This window comes from Telmatherina bonti, assembly GCF_933228915.1.
Source record: "Telmatherina bonti genome assembly, chromosome: 12".
NCBI classification, from domain to species: domain Eukaryota; kingdom Metazoa; phylum Chordata; class Actinopteri; order Atheriniformes; family Telmatherinidae; genus Telmatherina; species Telmatherina bonti.
This window is the reverse complement of record NC_136610.1, coordinates 18038809-18066152: the sequence shown is the minus strand read 5'-3', so window position 1 is coordinate 18066152 and position 27344 is coordinate 18038809. Positions and strand designations below refer to the sequence as shown.

Sequence of the window (27344 nt, the reverse complement as noted above, 5' to 3'; positions counted from 1 at the left end):
CCTTCTCAAAGTTTTGGGTTTAAATGGTCAGTCTGTTAAAAAAAAGATAATGGCTTAATGTGAGATATCACTTTTTTTTGGAGATTAAAAGATACATAAAAGCTAAAAACCTTTCATGTCATGGTTTAAAGATGAAACAGATTGGGAATAAATAAATCTGTGCTGACTGGACATTCATGACAGTCTGTAATATGACATTAGCTTTTGACATGCAGTCAAGCAGGACAGTAAGTGAGTTAGTTAGCATTTGAAATCTCTGGGACATGCTAACCAAGTTAGCGCGGCTATTACTGGAGCCGGGAGCCTTTTAACATAATACAGGGGCAGCCATGATACCATTAGAGAGTCATTAGCCAGCACATATATACATGATAGCATTAGCTAGTCATTATGGAGCATACACACACACACACACACACACACACAAACACACAAAACGTTAGTTCCTCCTTTCATACATTATCCTTTATCCCAGGATTCAACAAAACCCCTTTGATGGTGGATGCCCAAATTAGAGGAACAGTATGCTGTGATTAGCCCTGTTCAAAAAATCCTTTTTTTAAAAACTCTTTTCAGTCTAGACAGTCAAGAGTTAAAAAAAAAGATTAGATTTAAACTAAAGTACATTAATAGCTTTTCTTTTAATATTAATTTTATTATTAGTTTATTAATTTTATTAGTAGTTCATATGAAAAATTATATTAACCACACACTGTCTCACAAACCTTGTCTTAAAGGTAGAGTATGTAAGATTTTCAATATTTCCAAAATAAATTAACTAAAAAAAATAACTACAATCATAATTAGATAGTTTTTAAACATGTAGGTTCTAGTCTGTCCATATTTGATGCGTTATTAAATTACAAGTTTAATTAATGACAAAGACCCTTCTTGAATGTTGTGTGACCAGTAAAAAAAAAGTACTTTTTTTTCACCAGTAGGGTGAGTATAAGCCCATTTATTGCAGAGCAGCTCTGAGCTACAGCTCACAAGCGATTCCTGCCCTCACTGGAGCTGGCAAGGAGGAGGGGTGAGGGGTGAGTTTTGCTCATTACTGCCAACCTGTGGTCGTTTGAGGAGGTAGCAGTTTTGTGGTTTTGCTCACGACCTGGTGTTTGCCACCTAGTGGTGGAAAGAATCGCCTTGAAATCTTACATACTCTGCCTTTAACCTTACAGTTTCTTTGTGTGTTTTCTCCTTATTCATCATCTTATATATATATATATATATATATATATATATATATATATATATATATATATATATATATATATATATATATATATATATATATATATATACATACATACATATATATATATATATATATATATATATATATATATATATATATATATATATATATATATATATATATATATATATATATATATATATATATATATATATATATACCACATGGTTAATTGTATGTTTTTTTCTGAAAACATACAATTTGTTTCATACAGCAGAGTGCTGCAGCCCTTTCTGATTATTTGGTTTTTAAGTATTTCCTAGTAGTTCCTGCTTCTTCAAGATAACTATTCTGAAAGGACAATTCTGGTCTAACTGGTCAGCTGATTTGTTAGAAATGGAAGAGAGAGGCAAATGGTACCACTCTGCATGAGATGTGCAAATTATCAATAAGACAAGTTTGTAAATTTATTAAATACTTGTGAGCTTCATGCTTTAAGTTTCTACACCTATATACATATATATATATATATATATATATATATATATATATATATATATATATATATATATATATATATATATATATATATATATATATATATATATATATATATATATATATATATATATATATATATATATATATATATATATATATATATATATTTATATATATATATATATATATGTATGTATGTATGTATGTATGTATGTATGTATGTATGTATGTATGTATGTATATATATATATATATATATATATATATATATATATATATATATATATATATATATATATATATATATATATATATATATATATATATATATATATATATATATATATATATATATATATATATATATATATATATATATATATATATATATATATATATATAGACCCTGGTGGAGTGTAGCAACCCCAAGGAGTATAAGTAAGTCTTCTTACTAAAATTGAAGAAGCCAATCTCTCATTTCACATTTCAAAACAAGTTACCAGGATGAGATTAACTGTGCTCTCCAAAATATAAGCAATTCAAGTCCACACACACACAGTCCTACATAATATACTCACAGAGTTTTCAGACCACTGAGGCCTCTGAAAATGCGTCCCTGCAGTCCAGTTAGCTTGTTCCCCGTTAGCAGCAGCTCCAAAACCCCACCAGCTCCATCAAATGCACCTTCACGAATATCCCTCAGCTTGTTGTTGCTCAGGTTGCTACAGAAAGGAAAGAAATACCATAATCTTGTTATTTAAGGATATTTGTTTTATTGTATTGCTTTAGTTTTGGGACATGCAGAATTACCTAAGAAGGCATTCAAGTAAACGACCACAAGAATGAGATGACCACACGTCCAAACACACACATGCATAACATTCTCCATTTAATTGCAGCAATTAATCTCTCCGCTCTTTCATCTTAATATCCTGGTCTTGTACAAGAGATGTTCTGATAAAAGAGCCGGCCATTACTATAACTCACCAAGCACGCAGCAAACATACAGATATAAAAGTAAATGAGACAAGTGGTCACAAATGACTGGAAATGATTGTGATCTCTCTTCCTTGGGCACACAATGAGAGAAATGAAAAGAAAACAGGAGCACTTGGCCAAAGAGACAATGACAAGAGACGATAGCCATCACAGCTATAGAGGCCTCCATTCAAAGTTAGTTTTTATATTTCTTCTTATCAGCTTTGTGGAAGATGAGGGGAGGAGTGGGAATTATGAGCAGCAGCTGTTCAAAAAAGGTAAAAAAAAAAAAAAAAAGAAGAAAATTATGATCCAGACAAACTTAGAGTCAAATGTATTTGAGAAAAAGCAAACATTGGGGACGATGTGAGGTGAGGAGAGCTGAGGTAGGATAGCAGGAAGAGAGCGAAAGAACTGGGAGAAGGAAAATGGAAATGAGTCTGAACCAATCTATATTGTCAGTGACACTGTTAGATGGTTAGCAATTTCCTCTCCAATAAATCAGCCTCTCGTCTCTCGCGTCTTTCTCTATCTCAGTCTGACGCGCACACGCACAAACCTGGAGTAGGTTGCAGATAGGAACTGACTGTAAATCTGAACTGAATGCCCTTCTTCTATTCCCATTTGCTTCCTTCGTACCTTTAACTTCACTTTCCTTATAGTTTCTGTCTCTGAAATTCCTCCAATCCTCTTGGCTGTTACAGCTTCTTATCCCTTTTACATATCTCTGATATTCACTCCCACCATTTCTGTATGTGTTTTTTTTTTTACTTTGTCTATTTTCTCTATTATTTTTGCCATTTTCCATTTTTTCAACCTTTCTTTATCTTATTTCCCATTTTACCATCATTTTGTTCTTCCTCGTTCCCATCACCTTTCCACTCATTTTTAATTCTTCTTCCTCTTTCCATTCTTTCTTCCTCTGGCATCACTTTATTCCTGCTATATATACTCGAATCATATATTTCATCCTGTATCTTCTGTGTTTTGAACATGTTACAACTTACTCAACAGAAACTTGGAAATAATAAATATAAATTAAAAAAAAAAAAAAATGTTGTCTCAATCATGACTTCATTAAAATAATAGAAAAAGCGCACATACATTTTCCTCAAGTTGGGCAGCTTCTTAAAACTCAATGTGGCCTCCAGTACAGCAATTTCATTGTCGTTTAGCCGCCTAGAGAGATCAGGAGAAAACAGGTCAGTTAGAGGTTTATTCTTTTATGAAACACACTGCTTTTCTTCTACAAATAAACTCCATACAAACAGAGCAGGGATCTCCAAGTGATGAGAGAAATCCTGCATCAAAGGACTTCTGTGGGTGTTAAAATATGATGCAGAACAAAACAATAGAATTAGGTAAACATTTTTAAAAAAGGAGGGGACAAGGTGAGAAGAAAAGGGAAGCACAGAAGAGCAATGAATCTTTTCTATGTAGTCATCAATACCCATATTGCCCTGAGCCAAGAAAAAACAGTTGAGAGATAGGAAGCTCGACATCTGCTTTATTGAGGTAATTTGTACTAAAAGGGGGCTGCTAAAAGGATGCTCTTTGTGTGTGTGTGTGTGTGTGTGTGTGTGTGTGTGTGTGTGTGTGTATGTGTGTGTGTGTATGGGTGTATGGGTGAAAGCTGTGTAGTGGGAGATACTGGGAAAAGAAAGTGAAAGTTCAGCTGAAAGGGACACTTTCTAATGAGATCCAGGATACTAAACGATGCATCAACCTGGATAAAGCCATGTGAAATAAACTATTGTAAAGTCTGAAGTAGTTTGGTGTGTATAAATAGTACCTGTTTCATTACTGGTCCAATTTGCATTTGTGAATCTAGAGAGCACAGATAAAACATCTGGTTTGTTCACCAGGGGAACTTTAGCTTCTGATATCAACTAACAAGGGCCAGCCCATTTAATTAACAACACATAAATTCTTTAAAGACTCATTTATTACTGATTCCTCTCGTGGATTTTTATGGTCAGTGGGAATAACCACTAAGGTAGACACAAAGCTAAATATATATATATATATATATATATATATATATATATATATATATATATATATATATATATATATATATATATATATATATATATATATATATATATATATATATATATATATATATATATATATTTCTGTGTCCCTTGGTGGTCTTCAGAAAACAGCCAGTTGGATGTGTTATTAAGGAGACAGGAAGAGAGTGAGATGGGTTACTGAGAACAGTTGAAACTTTGATATGCCCTCTAGCCAACCATAAAGGACAAGGTATATGTTTTTGACATGAAGCACTCTGGGAATGGAAAGAGACCAAAGAGGGTGGACTTGACAGACTGAAGGATAGAACAGTTGAAAATAAAAGGGAGGACTAATGATCTTGGTAAAATCCCATACTGTACAACTAACCTGGATAAGCAATTCTATGCAAAAAAAGACATCTTTGATTTGTGTAAGTGGTGGACTCCTTTATCCTTCCTCCAGCACTACCACTGTGGGCACACCACAACCTCTCTATGCTTTGCCAGTGAAGGCTGCAATTTAGCATTTCAGAATCAGAAGCTATATCTTTGCTTCAGGCCAGAATCTTGTTTCCATTCTTGAAATATTACCTTTCTGAACTTTTATTAAAGTTTCATTGCTCAGATTATGTTTATTGAATAGGTTATCAACATTTTCAAGCCACAGCACTGGAGTCTTATTATATTTTATGTCATATTGTGTTTCATTGCTTGTAACTATTCATATGATTCAGTTGCATAACAATTCATCAAGCCTGGTTTATTCTTTTCATATGTAAATTTACACAAAACATTGCTGTTACTTGGAGTTTCTCTTAACATTTGGTAAAAATCTAAACTCATCTAGGTGAAAAGAACATTTGGAAATATTCTTCTTAAACTCCAAAACACAGAGATATCTTTTAACCGGTGTCAGTGCTCAAAGATTTAGTAAGAACATTTACAATTTAAAAAAAACAACAACATAGTCTGCTCAAGCAAGTAAGAGGAAGCATCCAGGATATATGTTTTACCCAGAATTTGACACAAATTGTGTTTTTATTTATCCAAATAGATGCAGATTTATAGTTGATTGTCTCCATCTAATCGCTTTAAACAGATTTCATACACTCTTCCTGTGGTATGTGAGCTGTTTCTCCTGTGACATTTTTTTTTTTTTTACTAGAAATGAATGATCCATTGGGCCTATTCAGTATTCCAGTGTAAGACCCTTCAACAGACATCATGATGACTCCTGTGGGACTTGGAGAGAGATGGGAAAGAATGCTAAGGCATATTTTGGGCAGGGAGCTAGAAATGAGAAGTGACTTTGGTAATGTGGGGGAAAGTAAGAAAGACAAAATGAACATGTGCACTGCATATATGCATCTGTATTAATTAGTATGAAAACTAACCTATATGTTTAATTTACAATGTGTGCTGCGATCAAATGTGCATGCTTCCATTTGTAGGTATAGATGTAAAAACAAACAGAATAATTCAGCAGCAAAATTTGTGGCTTTCCTTTTGATGTTTAAAATGCAAACCCAATAAATCTGACAAGTTTATATAAAAATATATACCAGCTAACTTACAGGTCAGTGGTGTGTTCAGGGATGTGAGAAGGTACTCGGGTCAGTTTGAGATTGGAACAATCCACCACGGTGCCTTCACATCGACATTTTTCTGGACAAACCAGGTCCTGAAAACACTCCCCACTCAGACGGCTGCGGTAGTCCTCCTGACCTGCACAACAAAGTCATGGTGTAAGAAAGGAAAAAGAACAAAAGGGGAGAAAAAGAGGAAGGGGGTGGAAAGGTAAAGGTTGAATGAGGAAAACAGGAAGGTGAAGGGACAGCAGACAAGTTGAAGGTAAAATGGAGGAGAAAGGCAAGGTGAAAAAAAACAGCATAAACAGTAACATGAGAAGAGAGTGAAACACTATGGCAACAAAACTGAAACGTTTATTTCTAGATGACTTGATCCCATATTTATAGATACATTATGCAGAGAAAAGTATTTAGGAAAACCTGACTTGTCATGCTAAACTCAGCAGATGAAGTTTTGGAACATAATTACCCAACAACCACTCAAAAGACATGAATGACCTACAATAACATTGTCCACTTCATCCGTTTTCAAAAACAGGTTACACTTGTCCCTGCAGAATTACACTGTTGCCTGCGCAGGACTGCTGCAAAGAGGGGGCAATTCTGCAGGGCTACCTCTGCAAATCAAATTACCAAACAGATATCCAGGTGGTTTTATGGAATCATCTTGTAGATAGATGTGTTTTAACCCCGGATGTTTTTGTTTAACAGGCTGAGCCAGAGACCACTTCTGTTATTTAGATGTAATGTGAGCAGATATCATTTATGATTGCAGTTGCCTGCGGAGTAGACCTGGTTTACATCATGCAGAGCTCTGTATTTGCGTGCCATGAAGTGCACTCCCTTCATAAGTCTCAAGGTTATCATTACTTCCATTTCTCCCTTTTTCTTTGTCTTTTTCTGTCAATTCAACTGTGTCTGCTTTCCACAGTTCTTCTGTATGAATGTTGTTACTCTGGCAGACAAAAAAAAAATCAGTTTAACAGTTACAATGGTTAAAAAAAAAAAAAAAAAAACTTGAATGATCTTTATTTGAGACTTGTATATATCAAAATATCTTTTGAAAGATGAGGTTAATATATTTGATGGCTCGAGGCTGCAGCTAACCCATTTGGCTGGTAAACTGATGGGGATGACAGCGTGAGGAGGGAAATCAGAAACAATAGGAACCGGGGTAAAAACTAAAGCAAAGAATGGAAGGAGGATTTTCACACCCCTAAGTTTATTCTTTAGTGGTGAAAACAGTGAAGGCAGTAAACTATGTGTTCCCACCATGTCACTGAGGAATTTGATTATAGAAAAATACATGTATTTCCATATTATTTGCCAAAGGGATGTTTAGTTTTTTAAAGCAAACAGCAACAAAGCAGAAGTTGAAACACATAGATGGTTCATATTTATGCTGGCAGTCAAGTAATTGAGGTGAATGTCAGTATAGTTTAAAATTTAATTCCCTGTGTTTATGTATGCCCCAGTAGGACCAAGAAGCAATGACCTTAGATAAGGCTTCTGATGTCTTTATATTGTGCTGGTGTAAGATGGAAACCAGTATAATAAACAAATATCTTAAGCTTATTTAGCAACAATCATTCAAATGAATTAAATGTCGATTCATGCAAAGAAAGTAAGCAGAAATAAATGACAAGTAAGAATAGAACTTCATGCTGGTAAATGATGCACAAAAACAATGCACATTATAAAAAAAAAATACTTCTGAATTTCCAAACATTTTATAGGGAAGTAACAGAATTCACAAAACAATAGCAAAGGAAACAAGGAAGTGATGGTCGACACTAGTTGACTTTATATTTTCTGCACAAAATTGACGTTTCAGCTGCATTTATTTCAACTACAGTCATGGCCTCGTAACACAAACCCTACAAATAAATGTAAGCAAACAGTCAAAGTGTTTGACGCCACTGATTTTGCTCCAAGGCAGGTGATTGGCTGGGAGAGGCAGGTAGGTGTGTGCTGGGCGGTCCCTGGCGCTTGACGGAACCATGTGATGTCACAATTGGCGGGGCCACATGGTTAGATCAAGCACAAGAGACAGCTGCACGAACCAATCAGAATGCAGGTCCACACAGGAGGAAGGCAGGGCAACAGAGAGCTGCACCAATCAGTCAGGGGGGAGGGTCCATAAGGAGAGGAGAGGCAACAGACAGTTGAAGATCCACACAGGAAGGGGGGGCATGGTCAGAAAACTGCCCACAAATAGCAAAAATGTCCACACAGGTCCAGAAAGGAAGTGAGATGCAGGGAGAAGCATGGGGCTGCAGAGAGGAAGGGCTGAAGCAAAGACGACAGCCAGACCAGCTTTGGGAGCATTTTAAATCGAGTTATCTTGACTTCCTTCAGGGGTAGACCACTAACAGCTTTCCACTGAGCAAGCTAAAAATGTTAAGCATGTATACACTGAATATAACTTTTATGGTGTAATGATAATGGTTACGCTCATAAGGAAGTACATCACATCTCAACATTGTCTTTCTTACAGACAGGACTTGCACTGCGTGTTGGCCGAAGCTGGTGGCTGTGGTAACATTTTTGTGTTTAAAAACAAACAAAATCTTATGTTATTCATGTATTTTATGTACTTTTTTGTTTAAATACTGTAGGTGCTTGCATGTGTTTCTTTCAGTTTTATGCTCTCCATGTTAACAATCCATGTGTGATACAAGGTGACCCCTGGATAACAAAAGGGGAGTGTATGCTGCCACAGTCCACTTTGACACTCGTTCTGAAAGACAAGCACTGAAGACCCTTCAATCAAATCATTACAACGCTACCATCTATTAAAACGAATGAACACAAATTGTGGAAATCACACAGTTTTGCACAGTCACACAAGTGGGCAATCAGACCGCGGCCCTGCTGAGTTAATCACTGTGCTGCTTCAGTGTACTGACTCAGTCTGAGTCATAATTAGTAACATCCATGACTCATATCAAAGGAAATAACACTAATTCCGCACTGCCATGTTGTGAGAGGTTCATACGAATGTTTTGTTGTAGTAAACACTCAAATTTAGGTTTTATTTACACATCATCAAATACACAATATGTGAAATGTGTTGTGAGGATTGTGTTTTTTAATGTGCTCAACCGTGACGCCAATAAATTAACTTTTCTAAAAGCAACATAGATCCGTTGATTGAAGTGAAACACTACTAGTACACTGATAATAAGCAGGACTACATGGAAAAAAGGTTAGATTTAGTACAAATGCATATTTTTGCATTCAAAAACCTTAAAATCCATTTACACTGACAGATCTATTGGTTATAATTGCGGTCATATGTGTATTTAACACGTTTTTGGAACAAAGGGTTGGTATGTTTACAATCCTCTGCATAAATTTTTTTCCTTACCTGTGCACCTGAACTTCTTGCCTTTGACCTGGCTTATCCGCTTGTTAGCTAGCCTTCTGGGGTGGCTGCAGCGTGCTCCACTGGTCTCAATTGGGTTGTCAAACAAGTAATCTGCCAGCCACTTCAGGTGGCAGTCGCACATAAAGGGATTCTGGGCCAGATGTCTGTAAGAGACAGAAAGCAGAGAAGATAATGAGAGGGATGGAAATGTCCAAAGTGGAGGATCGACCGTTACTTGATTACACAAGTCATGGAGAAAAATATTCCTCATACAGCTTGTCAATGTTCTGAATTCTTGCTGTGATCTACTAATGTGTGGTACATCTCTCCTTGGAAAAACAAGGTCTGAAGAATAGCTGCTCGTATTTCAGGCAGCACAGATTGTCATTAAAATCAGAAGAATTGTAAAATTATTGAAGACAGCGTTTAGTGCTTAACATGAGAACAGAAAGATGATACTGGCATCATTTCTGTCTGGGTTAACACATTAGCACAACAATTCAGAACTTAATACTTTAACGCTTGGGTTGCAATTAATGCCTGCCTCCATGTTATATTAATATTCATTGTCTAATTTAAAACTACAAATGAAAATGCAAAACTTTAAATTTCCCTGAGGCCATAAATATATAAATATATAAATATATCTGGAACCAGTTATTTTTTTAAGTTCCAACATGTTTAATTTACAACTTTATAAAGAACTAAAAGCAAACTAAGACATTTCTGAAGATAACACCAAAAAGATATGAGCAATTTTTATAAGATATGTTGAAAAGTTTAATCTGTTATCAAAACAGCTTCAGGTGCCATGATCTATAGCATCATTCATCGGCACTGATATAGAACTGGGTTATAAAAGCATCAGTGTAAACAAAGAAGCCAAGGTTTAAAATCTCCAGACCGCTTCGTCTGCTGTTTTTTTTAATGAACCAGTGTTCATTGCCTCAGGCACTAACAGGTGCCTGTTAGTACAATCTTTGTGTGCCTTATGGTCGCTTCCCATCTGAACCTGCCTTAAAAACCCCTCTTTTGGGAAGCATCCAGGTGGTCAGCTGCCAGTTTTACAACCCAATCCCAAAAGGCTTGCTGTACTTACAGAGTCTTGATGGCGCGCAGAGGAGTCAAGAGTCCTTTACTGATAGTCTGCAGCTTGTTGTCATATAACGACAACAGGTTGAGGTTCTGGAGGTCTTGGAAGGTGTTGACTCTCAAACAGTTTATTTTGTTGGCATTCAGCAATCTGAAACATGAAGAATTCATTTGATTTATTAAACTTTTTGTATATATTTACCATCTATGAGCTCAAGAAAAAGTTGAAATGCAAACGATGATGAGAACCTTTTTTTTTTTTTTTTTTTTAATTTATTTATTTTTTTTTATTTCTCAGATGTATTTCAGCTGCAGAACCATTACTTTTCTTTTTCTGTCTTCTTCTCCACAATATTTCTTCCTCCAAGCCCCCCACCCACTCTCCCCCAAAAACTCATGATTATATATTTTTTTTTTTTGCTGGCCATGACATATAGATCTGAAAATTGCAGATTTATACTTTTTCACTTTCCCTTCTGGTGCAGGAGAGGACGATCCACTGTTATATGTGCGAGTGTAATATCTCGTTTTGACGGGAAAGACGGATGCAAGAAGAGAGGAAGGATGAGGAGAAAAGATAGAAAAATGGCAACGGAAAGGAGAAAAATAATGAAGTCAGACAGCGAAGGGACAGCTGAAAATTTAATTTGGAGTGACACTGATATACATTTAAGCGAAAGAGGGACGACAAGTAAAATGGAGGAGTGTGGCAATGGGAAATGTGATAGAGGGATTAAAGAAATGACAGGAAGGGTTTTCACCTGCAGCCTTCTGTCCTTTTCTCTGTCCTTTCATACCTGCACCTCATTAGCTCGAATATTCCAGTTATCAGGTTCTTCCCTACCCTTCTACAAGTTCTCCTTTCTTGCTTCTTGTCTGTCAGTGTCCAGATTCTCTCCTAATACACCCACAACTCTCTCTTCTCATCTTTTGTTGCTTTCTTTGTATCAACGTCTGTTGCACACACACACACCACTGCCTTCTCCTCTTTCTCTCCTTTTTTTTTTTTTTTTTTTTGCTGCATGTGACAGGTGAGTAACTTGGTGTTTGGTACGGCAGCTCAGCCTAATTGTCTTGAGTTGCTCTAACGAGCAACTGCATTGCCACAACCTGCTCAAACGTCCACACACACACACACACACAAACACAGGTGATGCACGCACACACATGCTGCTCTGCGACATATCCACGCCTCATTAAGCGGCTCACATGGGGAACTAATTACTTGAAACTGCACCAGTGAAATAAAGCAGCATAGAAAACATAAACAACAGACCAGCCTCTATGCAAAGCAATAAATACAGTTTGGCTTGTAAAGTTTCATTCACAACGACGACATAATGTTGGAGAAACTTGACATTTTTGTGAGGTTGAATGACTTGTGTGGAGATGAGACAAAATATAAAGACACATTCCTCCTTTGTGGCTGCTGAATAAGCGCCGTCACCTCTGGCGTTTTCTGCTTTAAATACATCAATAATGTAACCAGACACTAATATTAACTAGACATTCTTTTTTTTAATTTTTTTATCTATTTGTTAAATAAACAGGTTGCGAGCGCAAAAATGACCCTGAATCATCTAATGAATGACCACGCATGCATGTATATCTAATTTAATATTTTACATTTCTCACCCTCTGCATCATTCCAGTCAGTAATATCACATCACACACGTGCTGACATGAACACAAATCCTCCTTATGTCAGTGCTGCTCTTTGCTGTCTTTTCTAATAGTTCCCACATTGATGTTTCTCCACATCTTTCTCCTTCCATACGCCTACGGTGTGCCTCTTTACATCTTTCACTTTTCATCCATCCATCCATTAATTCATCTGCCGGTCCACTCCCCCCACTACTTCACCCTCTCTGTCTCTGACCATGCACCACGCATCCAAATGATCCCGTAAGCCTGTAAAAGGTGTTTGTGGGTTAGATTCACTCATCCTCATTCTCTTTGCTTCGCTTCCCTTTACGACGGAAAAGCCCAGAACATTAGCTGCTTCTGCAGTGGACTGCGGCATTTGCAAGGGCCATATGCCACATGCAGTACTTATGTAGCTGTACAAGAATTTTTTTACTGCATGCTGAAAAAGAGCCGCAATTTGAGTCTGTGCCCATGAGGAATTATTTTGTATTAATAGTTTTCCTCCTTGAATACACCATAGGGTTGAAGAACTATGGGAGATTACAGTGTCTATTACTGTGCACCAATTTATTCATGATAGGCATTTTTAGAAAGTCATCTGCAGAAATATACATGTGATAAAGGACCGACAAAGAGCTGATCCATGAAGGAGAGATTCTACAGCAGTTACCTCTGTTGCACTACTGTGCAATAGTGCTGCTTATGAACAATTTGGTAACAGCCACACTTATTTCCACATAGTATCAGAATAATCTTGATGCACTGAATCCAAATTCTTGGGTTAGAGGGGAAAAAGCTTTGATTGATCTGTTTGTGCTTCTCTAAATCAATCACCACTGTCTTGATAAGCAACAAGCTCTGCATCAGTGCATATATATATATATATATATATATATATATATATATATATATATATTTCTTACATTCTAGATGTGGGTTTCTCATGTCAAATACTAATTTAAAAAAGTCTGTTTTTGAATCAGTTACCAGGAAACAATTAATTTTAAGTTTCTAAAATATATAAACTAAAACAGAGTGTACAATCTGGACAAATATATATTTTTTAATATGTTATGTTGACTTACTTTGGCCACTAACTTCACGCTTTCCTCTCATTGTGACAGATTAAAGATCTACTTTGGGCTCATTTGTAAAGTTTTATCCATAAACGTGCTGACAGATGCAGGGGAGAAGCCAGGATGCCACTGTTTCACTGGTTCTATGTTTTTGTTTTTTTTTAAAAATACATTTTCTTCTTCTTTTATATTATGGTTTCACATATGCACCAAAGCCATCTTTGGTTTTTAAATAAATAAAATACCTTGGTTTGGGTTTGGAAAAAAAGACATTGAAAAATAGCCTGTTCACAAGTGAAGAAAGGGAAAACATACAGTGGAAACAGATGAAATGTAAAACACCTTCATGTGAACTGAGCCAAAACATACAGATTGCTTTTTTTTTGGGTTACCAGACACAGAAAATGGCAATGTGCTTTCTGAGACTGGTCTGCTGTTTATTATACTGCCTCCAATTAAAACAAGTGTAATGTTTTTTGCTGGCAGATTGGAAATAAATCTGATTCTTGTTAAATCAGAGCCATTAATGTTTATTTAAACTTTTAAAATCATGGCAGTTTTACTAAAGTTTTTTCCACATTATTTCCAGGAATAGAAGGGAATTAAGGCCTACTGTGTCCTCACAAAGATGTAAGCCTGCAGAATAAAGCAGTGAGCAAATTGATACATAGAGAAAATATCTTTTACACATCGTTTACTTTTCTTCAGGTACTTTTCCCTAAAAGTAACTGAATCTGAAATGACTTCAACCAGTCTCTTCTAAGCCTGTATTGAGTAATGTCTCTTATTATTTGTGGGGCAGTACTACACAAACCCACTGAGACACACATAACAGGCGACAAGACAGAAACCACTCACAGAAGCTGCAGGGAGACCAGTCCATGAAATAATCCCTTGGGCAGCTCGGTAATCTTATTTCCGTAAAGCACCCTGCAAACAACAGACAATACAAAATCATTTAGGTTACACAATGTACAAGCTCCCATGTTCAAACTTGTGTGTCCTGGAGTTGCTTGAGGCTTAATAAAATGCAGCTACTGGTTTTCTGAACTGTCTTGCTGATGCTGTTATTTTTCTTACAATACTTGTGATGTAAAATATACAGTGATATGCTTTTAATAATAAAAAAAAAACACAAAGTGTGTGGTTTTAATTTACAGTGGAGATATTGGTTTTTATGTCTGCATTTAAGAGGAGATGCTTCTTTATAAGTCTAAAAGGTTTTAATATTTAGGATATTACAGTACCAGTACAGATAGACTGATTTGAAGTCAAACTTTTTTCATCTATTTCCAAATAATGTCTGACTTCACTGGTAATGACATGCATTCAACAGGTGACAATATAACTCACATGTAAGCTTGTCTCAAACCAGTAAAAATGCACCAGTAAACCAGTGCTAATAGTAATCTGTAGTGTCAGATTTTGAAGTGCAAAGATTTTTTATGTGTGTATTTTATCATCATTTTCACCATAGATAAAAAAACTTAACAGAAAGTCAGAAAAAAAAAATCCTGTTTAACTCAAATATTCAACAATGTTTTTTTTTTTTTTCCCTCAGTACAGCTTGTTGCAAAAAGGCAATAATGATGAAACTACACACCCATTCAGTGTTTTCAGTTCACTGAGATAAACTAATTTTCTGACTTGTGGAAACAAGGCTTTTTATGCAAACAAGTGATCAGTTTAACTGAAGGAAATAAAACTTAACTCCCAACATATGAATCAATATAGTTTATTATAAATGACAAAGGTTTTACTTATTCATTAAATGTTAAACCAGATGTCTGTTTGTTTAAAATGTATGCATTTACCCATTCCATCATAAGTTCCTTAATATACTGTATCTGCTCTTGGCAAAGACAAACACACACAACAAACACATGTCACAACACTAAACCAGCTGGAAAACTACTAAAGAATTGAGATAATGTTGTGATTAAAAGAGAACAGAAGCCATTTTTCACTTTGGTATTACGTGACAAGCATGAAGGCACAACTGTTTCTGCAACTCAACAGTTATATTTCTCTGCATGCTTACTGTGTTTGGGCTATTTCTGTCTTGGGATAGTAAAAACGGAAACTGTTTGAGATGTGTGTTTAGTTGCAGTTGCAATCACACGTTTTGCTACATCAGAGCTCTGCAGGCCTGCACTGCAGAACTCTTGCCTCTCAGTGACATTCCCAGCTGAGTCGGCTGTGTGTGTGCCTGTTGGTTAAGTGTAGTTCACTTTGTATCCCCCCTTCTTCTCTGTCTTGTTTTGATGCTCCAGATTAATTCAACTTTTAAAACTACTCCACTCACACACACATAAACTAATCCAAACACACCAAACACACACACAGCAAAAATGTATACCTCTCTGTACTGAGCTCAAGTTGTAAACATCAACAGCAACAACATTTTCCCGTCAATGTCTGGAAATGCAATTACTATCCTCTCTGTATGTGTGTCTGTTCATGTGCCTGTTTGTGTTTGCGTATATGTGCATCATACTTACAGCGAGGTAAGCGAGCGGAGACCGCTGAAAGCATCTGCAGCGATGTCAGAAATCTGGTTCTTACTCAAGTCACTGGGGAGAAAATGAAATGACTGTTAGATGCAGTAATGGGGTTCAGTGTCTGTGGATGTCCTAGAACTGTCTGACAAACGATCATGCAAGAATACATCAGCTTAGGTCAAGGCAAGGGGACAAGAGTGTATTAAAAAAAAAGCATAAGAGGGGCAGAGTGCGTGAGTAAATGAGGGAAGGAAAGGAGAGAGTGATGGGCAGGACAGGAAGAACCGCAGAGAGAAAGAGGAACTAGAGGCAGTGGCACGTTAGATGCAGTTCATGTCATTCTCATCAACTGCTCAATAATTTATCATTAAACGATGCTGTTGAGGTGAGGTTAAACTCCATCTAGTAGGTGGGTGAAAAAGCCTACATTGCATGTGTCTGCTAGTCAGACATTTTAGCTCACATTACAAAAAAATGCTCTCATTCCATGATCACTGTAAATATGTGATTTTGCAGTGATCATCATTTAACAGTCTTTATTTTACAATACCATGCAACAAAATGATTCGTTTCAATTCAAATCAATTTAAAAAGGGATTGTTTGCACAACTTTCCAATGGTGTTCTGATTGTTTTTATTGATTTATCAACAGCCTTTAACACTTTAAATCACTCTCTGTTGAGGCTCAGTCTTAGTAAAACTTCGTCTTACCACGGCTATGCCAATCATAAATATCTGGGCGGAATATTGTGAGGCTGTCCAGTTATTCTTTAACTTTTTTACCCAACTTTTTTGGTGCAGTTGCCTTACCAGGCAATAAATATACTTAAATATATATTATTAGGATCAACAATTAAATAGTATAAGTCAGGCATATACCACATACATGTTAACACTTGTGGTCCAATTTTTGATGGGATCTATTTAATTCAATATTCATTCATGTACATTAATTAACTGATGGATGAAGCAGGCTCTGGTTATAGTCCCACCAGTCTGCTGATTCATGTTAGTTAATGCAACATACTTGTATTTGAATGTGTAGATGTAAGAAGTTGTATGAGGTATGACTCACATCCTCTTGAGCTTCTTGTAGGCTGAGAAGGCTCCTGCTGGGACACTTTTGATCAAGTTCTGCTCCAAACGACTGGGGGAAACAGAAAACAAACAAACAAAACAAAATAAACAAAAACAGAAAAAAAGACAGAGAAGGTTTAGTTGATAAATTGATGACTGACAAGCTATGAATCTGTTTGAAGTGCAAATAGCATATTTTATTAAATCAAATATCAAATGAAGAATCTAAAATACACTTTCAGTAAAAGTACCTCATGCACGACAAAAGAAAGTTAGTTTTATTTTCCTTCAAGGTTATCATGAAGCCCCCACTTACTCTTGAGCCTGCAGAAAAGTTCAAAAGGTGCCTGTTCCAATCAACATCTACACAATTTCTCTGCAGGTTGGTCAGTGGTTTGTAGCAGTCTGGCCAAGGTCACTCAGTGTGCATACTGACTCCAGCTTTAAAGCTCAGCTATTACAGTGTGAGCTTACATGAGGCAAGTCTGATCCAATTGTCAAAGAATCAAAAGACTGGTCTGGCACTAAAACCTGGACTGTTGACCACAATAGCCGCCATTTAGCGAATGTCTGAATTAAGCAACAATAATTCTAAATGTCCAACAACAAGGTGCTGCACAAAATCCAAGCACATAAAAAGTGTGAGCATGCAAACTGCATGCTGATAGATTGTTTTAAAAGATGTAGTCATACATAATTATCAGTTATTATTTTCTTGTTAGAATTTCTACTGACTTGTTTTTCTACATGGAACCTTAATAAATCCATGAGAAAGAGCTGCAACACTCTCTGTTGAATACAGGTTTATAAACCTTTTGAAGCCAAAGGGTATTTACTGCATCTCTCTTTCGGTACATAAAGTCATTATGCGATATTGGTTGAATTATCAAGTCAAAACTGCTGTTGATTAAAGCATACATTTGGATACATTTACAGTTTAGTTAATGCTTTCCTGGTTGCCTACGAAAAACACGCATCTCTGTAACTCATGAATTCTTTAAATCGACTTGCTGTTATAATGACAACGAAAGAAGGAAAGATATAGGACGGGATGGCGGGCAGAAAATGGTCAAGAGGGATGCATAGAGGAGGTAAAGGATAGGATAATAAAAAGTCATAAGTATCAAAAAGGGAAGAAAAGGATCCCATGGAGGGAGATATGAGAAATCATAAAAGGGGAGTGCGAAAGGAGGACCACCAAGGAGAAATTAGAGAAGTGGAAAAGTGTGAACAACAGGGGAGAGGAGGGGAAAAATCGGAGGAGAAGAAGAGGATGTGGTGAGGTCCCAAGGCCAGCCACAGGGTCAGCTGTCAGGATGATGAATGGAAACTAATCCACCCTTCTTCTTCTTCTTCTCATTCTGCTCTTTAGCCCCCACCCTGTCCAACTCTTTACCTCTACTTCCCATCCCCCCATTCTCCTTTTTGTACATATCTATCTATCTATCTATCTGTCTATCTGTCTGTCTGTCTGTCTGTCTGTCTGTCTGTCTGTCTGTCTGTCTGTCTATCTATCTATCTATCTATCTATCTATCTATCCATCCATCCATCCATCCATCTATCCAGGCTTAAATACGGGTTCTGATCTTGGTTGGTGGGATTAAATACAGTTGAATTTATTGCACCAGTTTGTAACTTCCATCATATTAGTTTTTTTAAATGAAACACTTGCGTGGTCCTGTTTTATTTTTATTTTATTTTTTTTAACACAACACAATCCTTACACAGCACTACAGGTACTTGTTCTTGGCTTCCAATGTGCTGTAAATTTTAGCAGCTCATTCGCCTGCCAGCCAAAAAACACCTTATTTTAACCAGAGGGTCAAAATAAATCAAGCGTGTGTTGATACTGACAAAGAGAATGTGAACACACGCCATATTACAAATTAAATCAAGGAGACAGCTAAGAAGGTTGAGACAAAGACACTTAGAGGTTCAATGTCAAGGGATATATTAATAGGAACGTATCTAAAAAGCTATTTAAAAAAATCAATAAGGCAGCAGAACATTTAAAGGAAAGCTGAAACAGGATGTAAGTTTGGCAGGTGAACATCTTCTGCACTGGCTGAGCACATATACACACACACACACACATGCGCAACAGCTAACTTGGACACATTTCAAAGGGTGTTTTAATGAAGCTAAAGCCTTGAGAGTAAACACAAAATGGCTTTATGAGCCTCACATTTGATTTGAAGAGTCAAATCGACATACGGTGCTTGAAAAAGCACGGTTGCATATGAGCATAGACTCACTCAGATCCATCTGGCAGCGATCCTTGCCACCTACATTCAGAGAGATGACTTTGTCTCCATTAAAAGACAGACAATACATAATCCTATTATGTGCTATTGTTTCTGGCTGCAGCAGCATCATTTATCATAATGCATCCTATACTAATTCTGCTAGCATGCATGTGTGTGTCCTTGCGAGTGTCTAAGATGTGCAGCTCTTATTGTCTCTGTTGTCTATTTGACCCCTGAAGAATGAGCAGTTGTAGCCACGTACAGACTTTTTTGTGCAAACAAACTTGTGTTTCTGCCTTAAAGCTGTTTGCACTTTTGTGTGTGCATGAGGGAAAATCTTTTCTTATCCCAGGGAGGTATGCCGCTGTTGGTGTAGAGCTGTGGCGGAGAATTGCTCCTTTAGTCACAGAGCAATCAACCAGATGTCCTCTGTACAAACAAGCAGGGGACAGCGATCAATATGTATATCAAACATGTCCCTCAGAGGTGTGTCTGTGTGTGTGTGTGTGTGCTTAAATTTGTAGCTAAAGAATGTAAGAGAATTGGAAAAGGGGAGGACAAGTGCAGAATTTGACTGCAAGTAATAAATGAATGCTAGGAAACAGCTTGGTTTTGATTTGGGGTGCAATTTATTGCTATATGTCCAAGTTTCTAAATAGTACAATGTGACCGTGTGTGTTGGTTGTATGCTTATTTTTCTACAAACAAGCTTGCTTTTGTGTTGAGTAAGTAGATAAAGTGTCTTACTTTAAAAAAAAAAAAAAAGGAAACCCATCACGTGAAACACATTTAGATGAAAATCTGCCCATATAGTTGCCTTACATCTCCACGATGCCCTCTGGTAGGTTTGCCGGTATTTCAGTGAGGCCTTTGCGACGGCAGTCCACTATGTTGTTGTTACAGCTGCAGCTGGGGGGACACACAGCTGCCTGAGGAGCACAGGTTCTCGGTTCTGTCTGTGCTGGACCTGTAGACAGCCAGAGACAGATATAAGTTTAGAAAAGAAAACTCCACCAGAGTATGGTCGTTTTTTCACTAAATTTGCAAATGATTTTTTTGGTCTACTGTCAAATATCAGGAAGAGAAAGAGCGATCCATCCATGCCAGAAGCTCCATTTGCACATGTAAATTCCACGATCATGCTTTAGCTGAATTTTTCTTTCAAAATTCGTCATGATGTTTTTGTATATTTTATCTGAGATTCTCCCTGTGCGATGGCTGTTGTATGAGCATGTATGTGTGTGTGTGTTTTTATGCATAAAAAATCTTTTGGGAAAACACAAAATCTTTTGATATGAAATAGTAGGAAACTGAATATTAATGCTGCATATAATCTGGCCAAAATATGCACATAAAATATTGCTAGATATGAGCAGCAGGGGAGAAGATATACAAAAAAAAAAAAAAAGAGGCTGAAATAGTACGGAAGATGAGAACGAAACCAACGGAGCAAAAGGAAAAGGAGGTAAAAGAAAAGAGAAAAGCATGATAAGAGTGATGAAAGTAAAGAAGAAAGAGAGGGAGGTATGTTACTGACACATAAAGGGAAAGATGGAAATGAAGAGAGGAACATGTAAGCAGAAAGGACTTAAGGCTAATAGAGAGAGAGCAACCTGACAGTCTATTACCCTAAAGAGCTGAATCAGAGGCCTATAAACATTGCCTGGACTATCTGAGGCTGATAACACTACTGCTCAGCCTTTTAGCTGATTACACACTATGCACAGTGTAATTCTTTCAGTATTGTAGAAACCATCCCCAGGATAAGAGACTTGTTTTGGAGGTAGAGGTTTAACAATAAGGATGTCTTCAAATGTGACCTGGACAGCCAGGAGGTAATTGGCTGGACTAACTGGTTTTGAACTAACACACTCACATGCAATATCTTCAAAATAGAAATATTAGGTGGCACTATCACCTCGGTAACTGGACTTTTATAAATGACCACCATCAACAATCAGTGAAGATTTATTATCTGAGCTGATATTTGAGACAAATCCAATGTGTATGGGCTACTGTCAACTCACCTTTGCAGACAAAATCCTTCTTCTGCACATCAGGGACATTTAGGCCTCTCATGTGGGCAGGGGCCATGCACTGGGTGAAGGGAGCCAAGCCCCGCCTGGCTCTGAGCCAATCAGAGAGCCAGGAAAGGTGACAGTCACAGTGGAGGTTGTTGGAGTGCAGACGGCTGAAAAGAGATGGAGGGATCAGTTCATTTTGTTTGGAGTATACAAGATGTTAACTGATTAAAATCAAAACCTGATTATCTCAAAATATCTAATTTAAAAGAAAACCTGCTGATTTTTAAGTGTAATTTATTTAAATTTGCATCCAAAGCATGGCATGTTCAATCACTATTCCACATGGTTTTATCCTGGGTCAGGATCATGGATCTTGGAGCAGAGAGGCACACAAACACAAGGGGGGTTTCTTTTAATCTCGTATGTACCACAGGGCTAAAAACTATTACTTCCTTTACAGAAAGGAGTTTTGCACTTCCAGTAAATCCCAGTCTGATCAATGGTTTAAGAAATTCAACAAATATAGAGACTTTTAGATTTTGGCTTTTTTTCCCTCTAAATCCGATCCTCATCGTCATTTCGCCAAAGTGCCGTGTTGAACCTGTTACAGGATCTATGGTCCCTTGTGTTAATGCTGGTGTGAGGAGCTACAAAGTCTGCATTAGAAATAAGTGTTGAGAGAGAACATTCTTTGGGGTTTTTCAGACCTTTGCTTATTTGATTAGTTTTGGCAGTTCACACAGTTCTGAATACTGTCCAAAAACAATACTGTTTCCAAGTTGGGAAACTTTCATCTTGGTCTGAAAAAAAGAAAAAGAAAAACCCCTAGGAGTGATTTGGAAATCATGGCTTGGTTTGAAATGTGTCCTTTCATGACAGTTGTCAATGGATGCTGACCGAAGCGTTTTACGTGACAGGAGTAAAAATGGACAGCAGGACAGGAGAGAAAATGAGCTCAGTATGGACAGGTTTTTTTTTTAGAGCTGACACAACATAAAAAAAAAAAAAAAATTCTTAGTTAGATTAGTTTACATTTTGTTGGTAACTCTATGTTTCTTTTACTTAAATTTCATAGAACCATTTCCACCGGTCTGAAAAGATCTGGGAAAATACTAGCATCCAACAACACCTTTACATTTGCTGAGAAGTGAAAGCCATGAACTGACTCTTGTTAAACTCCTTTTTCTAACTGATAGTTACAAGTTGCTGGTTTACATTTATATTGTCATTAGTGAAATTTTGCACTGATTGACTGATTGAGTTAAACACAGCACTGATTAAAGGTTATTTCTCAATTCAGAGTGCATCAGGTGTTGGTTCACAGAGCTGAGATTCTACAGGCTGGATGGTCGGATGCGGAGAGATAATGATGAGGAGGCGGAGGGGGAAAAAAAAAAGGAGAAGGGCAGATGAACAGCAGAATGTCTTGTCAGCGTATTATATGCCAGCCGGGATATCTAGCCTTTCAGAAGACAGGCCTCCTTTTGTAATAAAGCAGAGGACAAATCCTGTTATGGAACAGAGATGGTCTCATTGATGCTAGCAGCGGGGGCAGCAGGATTTAATACCGCTCTCACATTATAAATCCAGTTTATAGTCAAACCCCCGCCTGGAGATAGCTACGTCTTGGCCCACCCCCCCGCTTAGCCTTAATTACTGACATGTAGGATTAAAACACAGGGGAGAATGAGAACAAGCAGGGGGTGTGAAGAAAGTGCGATTTTGTGTGTGTATGTGTGTGTATTTGTGTAGACTGTATTTGAAAGTCAGTGTGATAGTGTCTGCTGTACTTATTGCTTGTTGGTGATGACAAGCATAGCGTACAGTGGTTTGATGAATATGTGTGTGTGTGTGTGTGTGTGTGTGTGTGTGTGTGTGTGTCTATCTGTGTATGTCTTTATTATTAGACATTGCCCTAGAGCATTGGTGAGTACATCTTTAGTACATGGAATTACAAACACACACACGTAAATACACACACAGACAATATACAAGCAGTGGGAGGTCCAGTCTTCTCACTGGTTCAGGTTTCTGAATGAAAGACGATCTGATGTGACATCATCACAGCTAACACAGTATACAACATGTAAACTGCACAAAAAGGAAAAGAGAGGAAACAAGACGCATAGGTAGAGGTTTATCATATACATATCTTTGGATGTTTAATGAAATTAGTCATTATATTAAAGTGACAATTTTACTTGTAAGATGTGAAAGCAGCAAGGATTACACAAAATTACAGGAAAGGAAGTGACAAAAGGAGTGAGAATGATGAAGATAGAATCAACTTGGATTTGAATGTGAGATGAAAATGATTCTGGAAAGAAAAGATGAAAAATTAAGGGTGGAGATAACAAAGAGGACAAAGTAAAGGTGGGGATGAAGGGATAAACAGAAGAAGCCAGACAGCTGCAGGAAGGAGAAGACAACCGAAATAAGTGAGACGAGACGTTTTAATGGGAAATTACAGAGGGGAAATTAGCTAGTCATCTAAATAAATAAATAAATGAATGTTTTATAAATGTAACAGAAGAAGGATGGGACGTATGTGCACCGAACTGAGGAGGGGGAATAAGGTTGGAACAAGAAGAGGGAAAACAGAGAAGGCAGTCGCTCACTGTTGACAGAAAAAAGGCAGCAGATGAGGGCATCTGATTAAAAGATATTGGATATTGGTAACTCTGCACTCAATCTGCTGGCGACTACACAGTCATGGCGCTGCCTGCAATCCAATTTCAAAAGGCTGATTTTGAGCTGTATTGCCACTGCAGCTGTAGGAGAAAGGAGGAAAAATAGAAACCCTTTTTTGTATAAAGGAGCTGCTGTTGATGAACATCGTGTGTTTAAATCAAATAATACAGAAAGCTGTAAAAGATAATAGTAGTCAGGAAATGTCCTGCTTGTTTGTAGTTATGAGTTCAGTAGAAACCCCCATTTCTGAATGTTAAGCAGGGCTACGTGACCACACAAGAGCCTCTTTACAATGATGATCTGGGGAGGAAATCCCGTTCTATGCACACTGGTTTGGCGGAATTCAATCCCAGCATGGCCAAGAGGAATTCACCCAATGGTCTTGCCTCTCCAATAGTCCCACAAGATTATGGATAGAGACTCAATTTAAATGTTGTGCCATCCCCTTGGCAACAATAAGACCTTTTATACAACTGCATATAAAAAACCAAAAAAAAAAAAAAAAAAAAAAAAAAAAACCCAAAAAACAGGCAAATCAAAGCCGCCATCAAATCTGTTTGAAAGGATGAATTGGTTTGAGGTTCGTGTAGGAACACAACTGTGTGAGTAGTATGTTTAATATGTGCATGTGTGCGTGCTTACATCAGAAACATCAGTAGAGGGGGTTCATTTCTAATGAATCAAAGCAGATTGAACCATAGAGCTTAAACAGGCCTTTCTTGTGGTATTAATGAAGTTGCCATTACTCAAGTGTGCATTCATGTGAGTGTGTGGGTGACTGTCTGTTTGCCTTTAAGTATGCCTGTGTGTGTGTGTAATGGCCACATGATTATTCACAGTCATGAAACAATGGAAGAGATGGTCTCTTATTATGGTATGATTAGATGATGACACACAGACCCTGCTGCTATTTAATGTGTGTTTATTTGTGTACGTGATGAGTGTGTGCGAATGCACGAAAAAGAAACGATCTCTTCTCTCAGGGTCCATGTTTGTCAGCATCTATAGTTTACTGAAGCAGTGTGTTTTATACTTACAGTGTCCGAAGCTTGGGCATGTGGTTGAAGCTGGACAGTGGGATGAGGGTGATGTTGTTGTTGTTGAGGGTGCTGGACAGGAGAAAGGAGGACAGAAGAGAGAAATAGATGGTTAAAAGAGTCAGAAAAAATGTTTCTGTCAAATAGAAGAAAGCTGTCAAATTCTGGGAAGCGTTGCTCGTTATAGTGTATATTTCAAACACATATCCAGAAAACAAATATATAATAAAATGCAGATATTACAGAAAAGACATTTGCAATGGAGTTTCAGTTTAATATGAATACATGTTAGGAATGCATTTAAGAGCTTGTATCATTGCATAAATCTCTTTTATACAGTATTGTGTGTATAAAGTCCCAAAACTCAAAGTAAATTAAACATTCTCCTCAAACTCTCCTCAAATGGCCCGTGTGTAATCCAGGATTCCCTCCTTGTTCTAGATGATATCACTATGAAGCTCTGTAACTAAGAACAAAGATCTGTGTAAAATCTTCTAGTTTTGACCAATCAGAGCAGAGAACAAAAAAACAGAAAGAATGGAAACTGAGTGGTAGTGAATGTAATTACTGGTGGAACTAATGATGAATGAAAAGCAGGTGTGACAGTCAGTAACTGAGATCATGGACTTTCCCAAACCCACAGTATCCAGAACTATATTTTATTTAGATATTTTCTTCTGCTTAAGAAAAATAAAAATCTGCATTTCTTTTCTATATCATCAGAAGTGAGAGACATTGTATGTCTATTATTGCATTAAGCAGGTCACTGCTGTCTCTGACGATTAACCTTCTAATAAACTACAATGTTTCACATGTAGTATCGAACTAAACAGGAATAAAGAAAAAAAAAAGTTGACTGTGATTACTGTTCAAGCTGAGATAAACACATCCACATATACACACACATGCAATCCCACTGAGTATGTTAAAGGAGCACAATGCTTATTGATCCTTTGTGTTTTTCATGTATGGGTCGAGACAGAAATGAATACAGTGAAAAATTCTGAAAAAGAAATCAGCCCTTCCATCAAAGCGATTCACATGGGGATTTTATTGATGGACTCGTACAAACTGGTAACTCTGTAGGTATAAAACATTCTCAGGATGGTGGGAATATATGGACACAAACAAGCCCAATTACTGAAACATACACAAGGACAAAAAAGTACCATGTCCTTCATGTGTACATTAAATAAGTAAAAAATGTTCTATAAATATGTAAAAATATCAATCTGCCGACGTAAAATAAGAGAATATATATTTTTTTCCAGATAAAAGTAAAAACCTAACACTACTTATAAGCGAACAATTTTTTATGCACCCTCCAGAAGCTACAAACAAAGAAGAAGAAGTATGAAACCGGTTAAGCCTGACATGTTAAATTCCAATTTTAAAATTTTATTGTAATGTTTGATATATTTTAATGATTGTGAAAAGACAAGAGCAGTTTATATCAATCTGTTAAGAAAAAACACACAATGCATCAAATACAATGACTTTTGCATTAAACCTGTGAGGCTATTAAAATGACTTGAAGTAAATTCTTATACAGAAAGAAAATGCCAAAATGTTGGCTAAATGAGTGTGACATCTTTAAAATAGATGGATTTTTATAAAAAAAAAAAAAAATCTCTACTAACATAATTATTCTTTTCTTTTTTTTTTTTGTCTTGAGTCAACCTCCACACAAGCAAGTGCAGCCCTTTCTCTCATTTTTTTAATTTCTTTATTTTTCGCCCAGGTTTCACAGACCATTAACTTCACTAGCTAGAATGTAAGTAGTAGTTTACTTTACATATCACCCGAAACCTTGTGTATTCAACGAGTTATTGTTTCAGAAAGAATGGAAACTGAGTGGTCATTTTTCATATCTGAAACCAGTTCATTTTTCTCATTTGACAGTGTGTTTTTAATGCCTTCAGACAAGGACAAGGTCAGATTTCTCCTTGAGAAATGGGCCTAATTCGAGATGAAAGGATTTTTCACAGCATCTGCAATATGTTTGTGCCTAAACATACTGTATAACCGCAGCAGGATTTCACCCACAAAAATCAAGGATGGTTTATTTTACATCCAGGATTGTCGTCACAACTGCTGAAAATAGTTTCATTACTGGGGGTTTGCTGTGTTTTCACTAACACCCACTCATCCCTTAAATAGACTGTTTTTGCTCTCTCTGTTGATGTTACATTTCTTTCTCTTTAATTCTGTCTCCTTCCGATTCTCTTTCTCCATTCTCCTCCCTGCCAGTATACCCTCAGTGGCCTTGGTGAACGGATAGAGTTTCACACTCACTCTCAC

At 36.9% G+C, this 27344-nt stretch overlaps 1 protein-coding gene across 1 annotated transcript in view; it reads right to left on the bottom strand.

Annotated features, from left to right (window-relative positions):
- The window catches only part of slit3 (slit homolog 3), a gene marked incomplete at both ends in the record, with an annotated part of 245648 nt that overhangs the window by 47166 nt on the left and 171138 nt on the right, over positions 1-27344 (bottom strand). Inside the window, 11 exons of the mRNA XM_079250218.1 lie at positions 2275-2418; positions 3779-3853; positions 6267-6417; positions 9652-9815; positions 10751-10894; positions 14325-14396; positions 15968-16039; positions 17043-17114; positions 20114-20258; positions 21319-21482; positions 25044-25115. Coding sequence (XP_079106344.1) covers positions 2275-2418; positions 3779-3853; positions 6267-6417; positions 9652-9815; positions 10751-10894; positions 14325-14396; positions 15968-16039; positions 17043-17114; positions 20114-20258; positions 21319-21482; positions 25044-25115 — 1275 coding nt within the window. The remainder of the gene's footprint in view (positions 1-2274; positions 2419-3778; positions 3854-6266; positions 6418-9651; positions 9816-10750; positions 10895-14324; positions 14397-15967; positions 16040-17042; positions 17115-20113; positions 20259-21318; positions 21483-25043; positions 25116-27344) is intronic.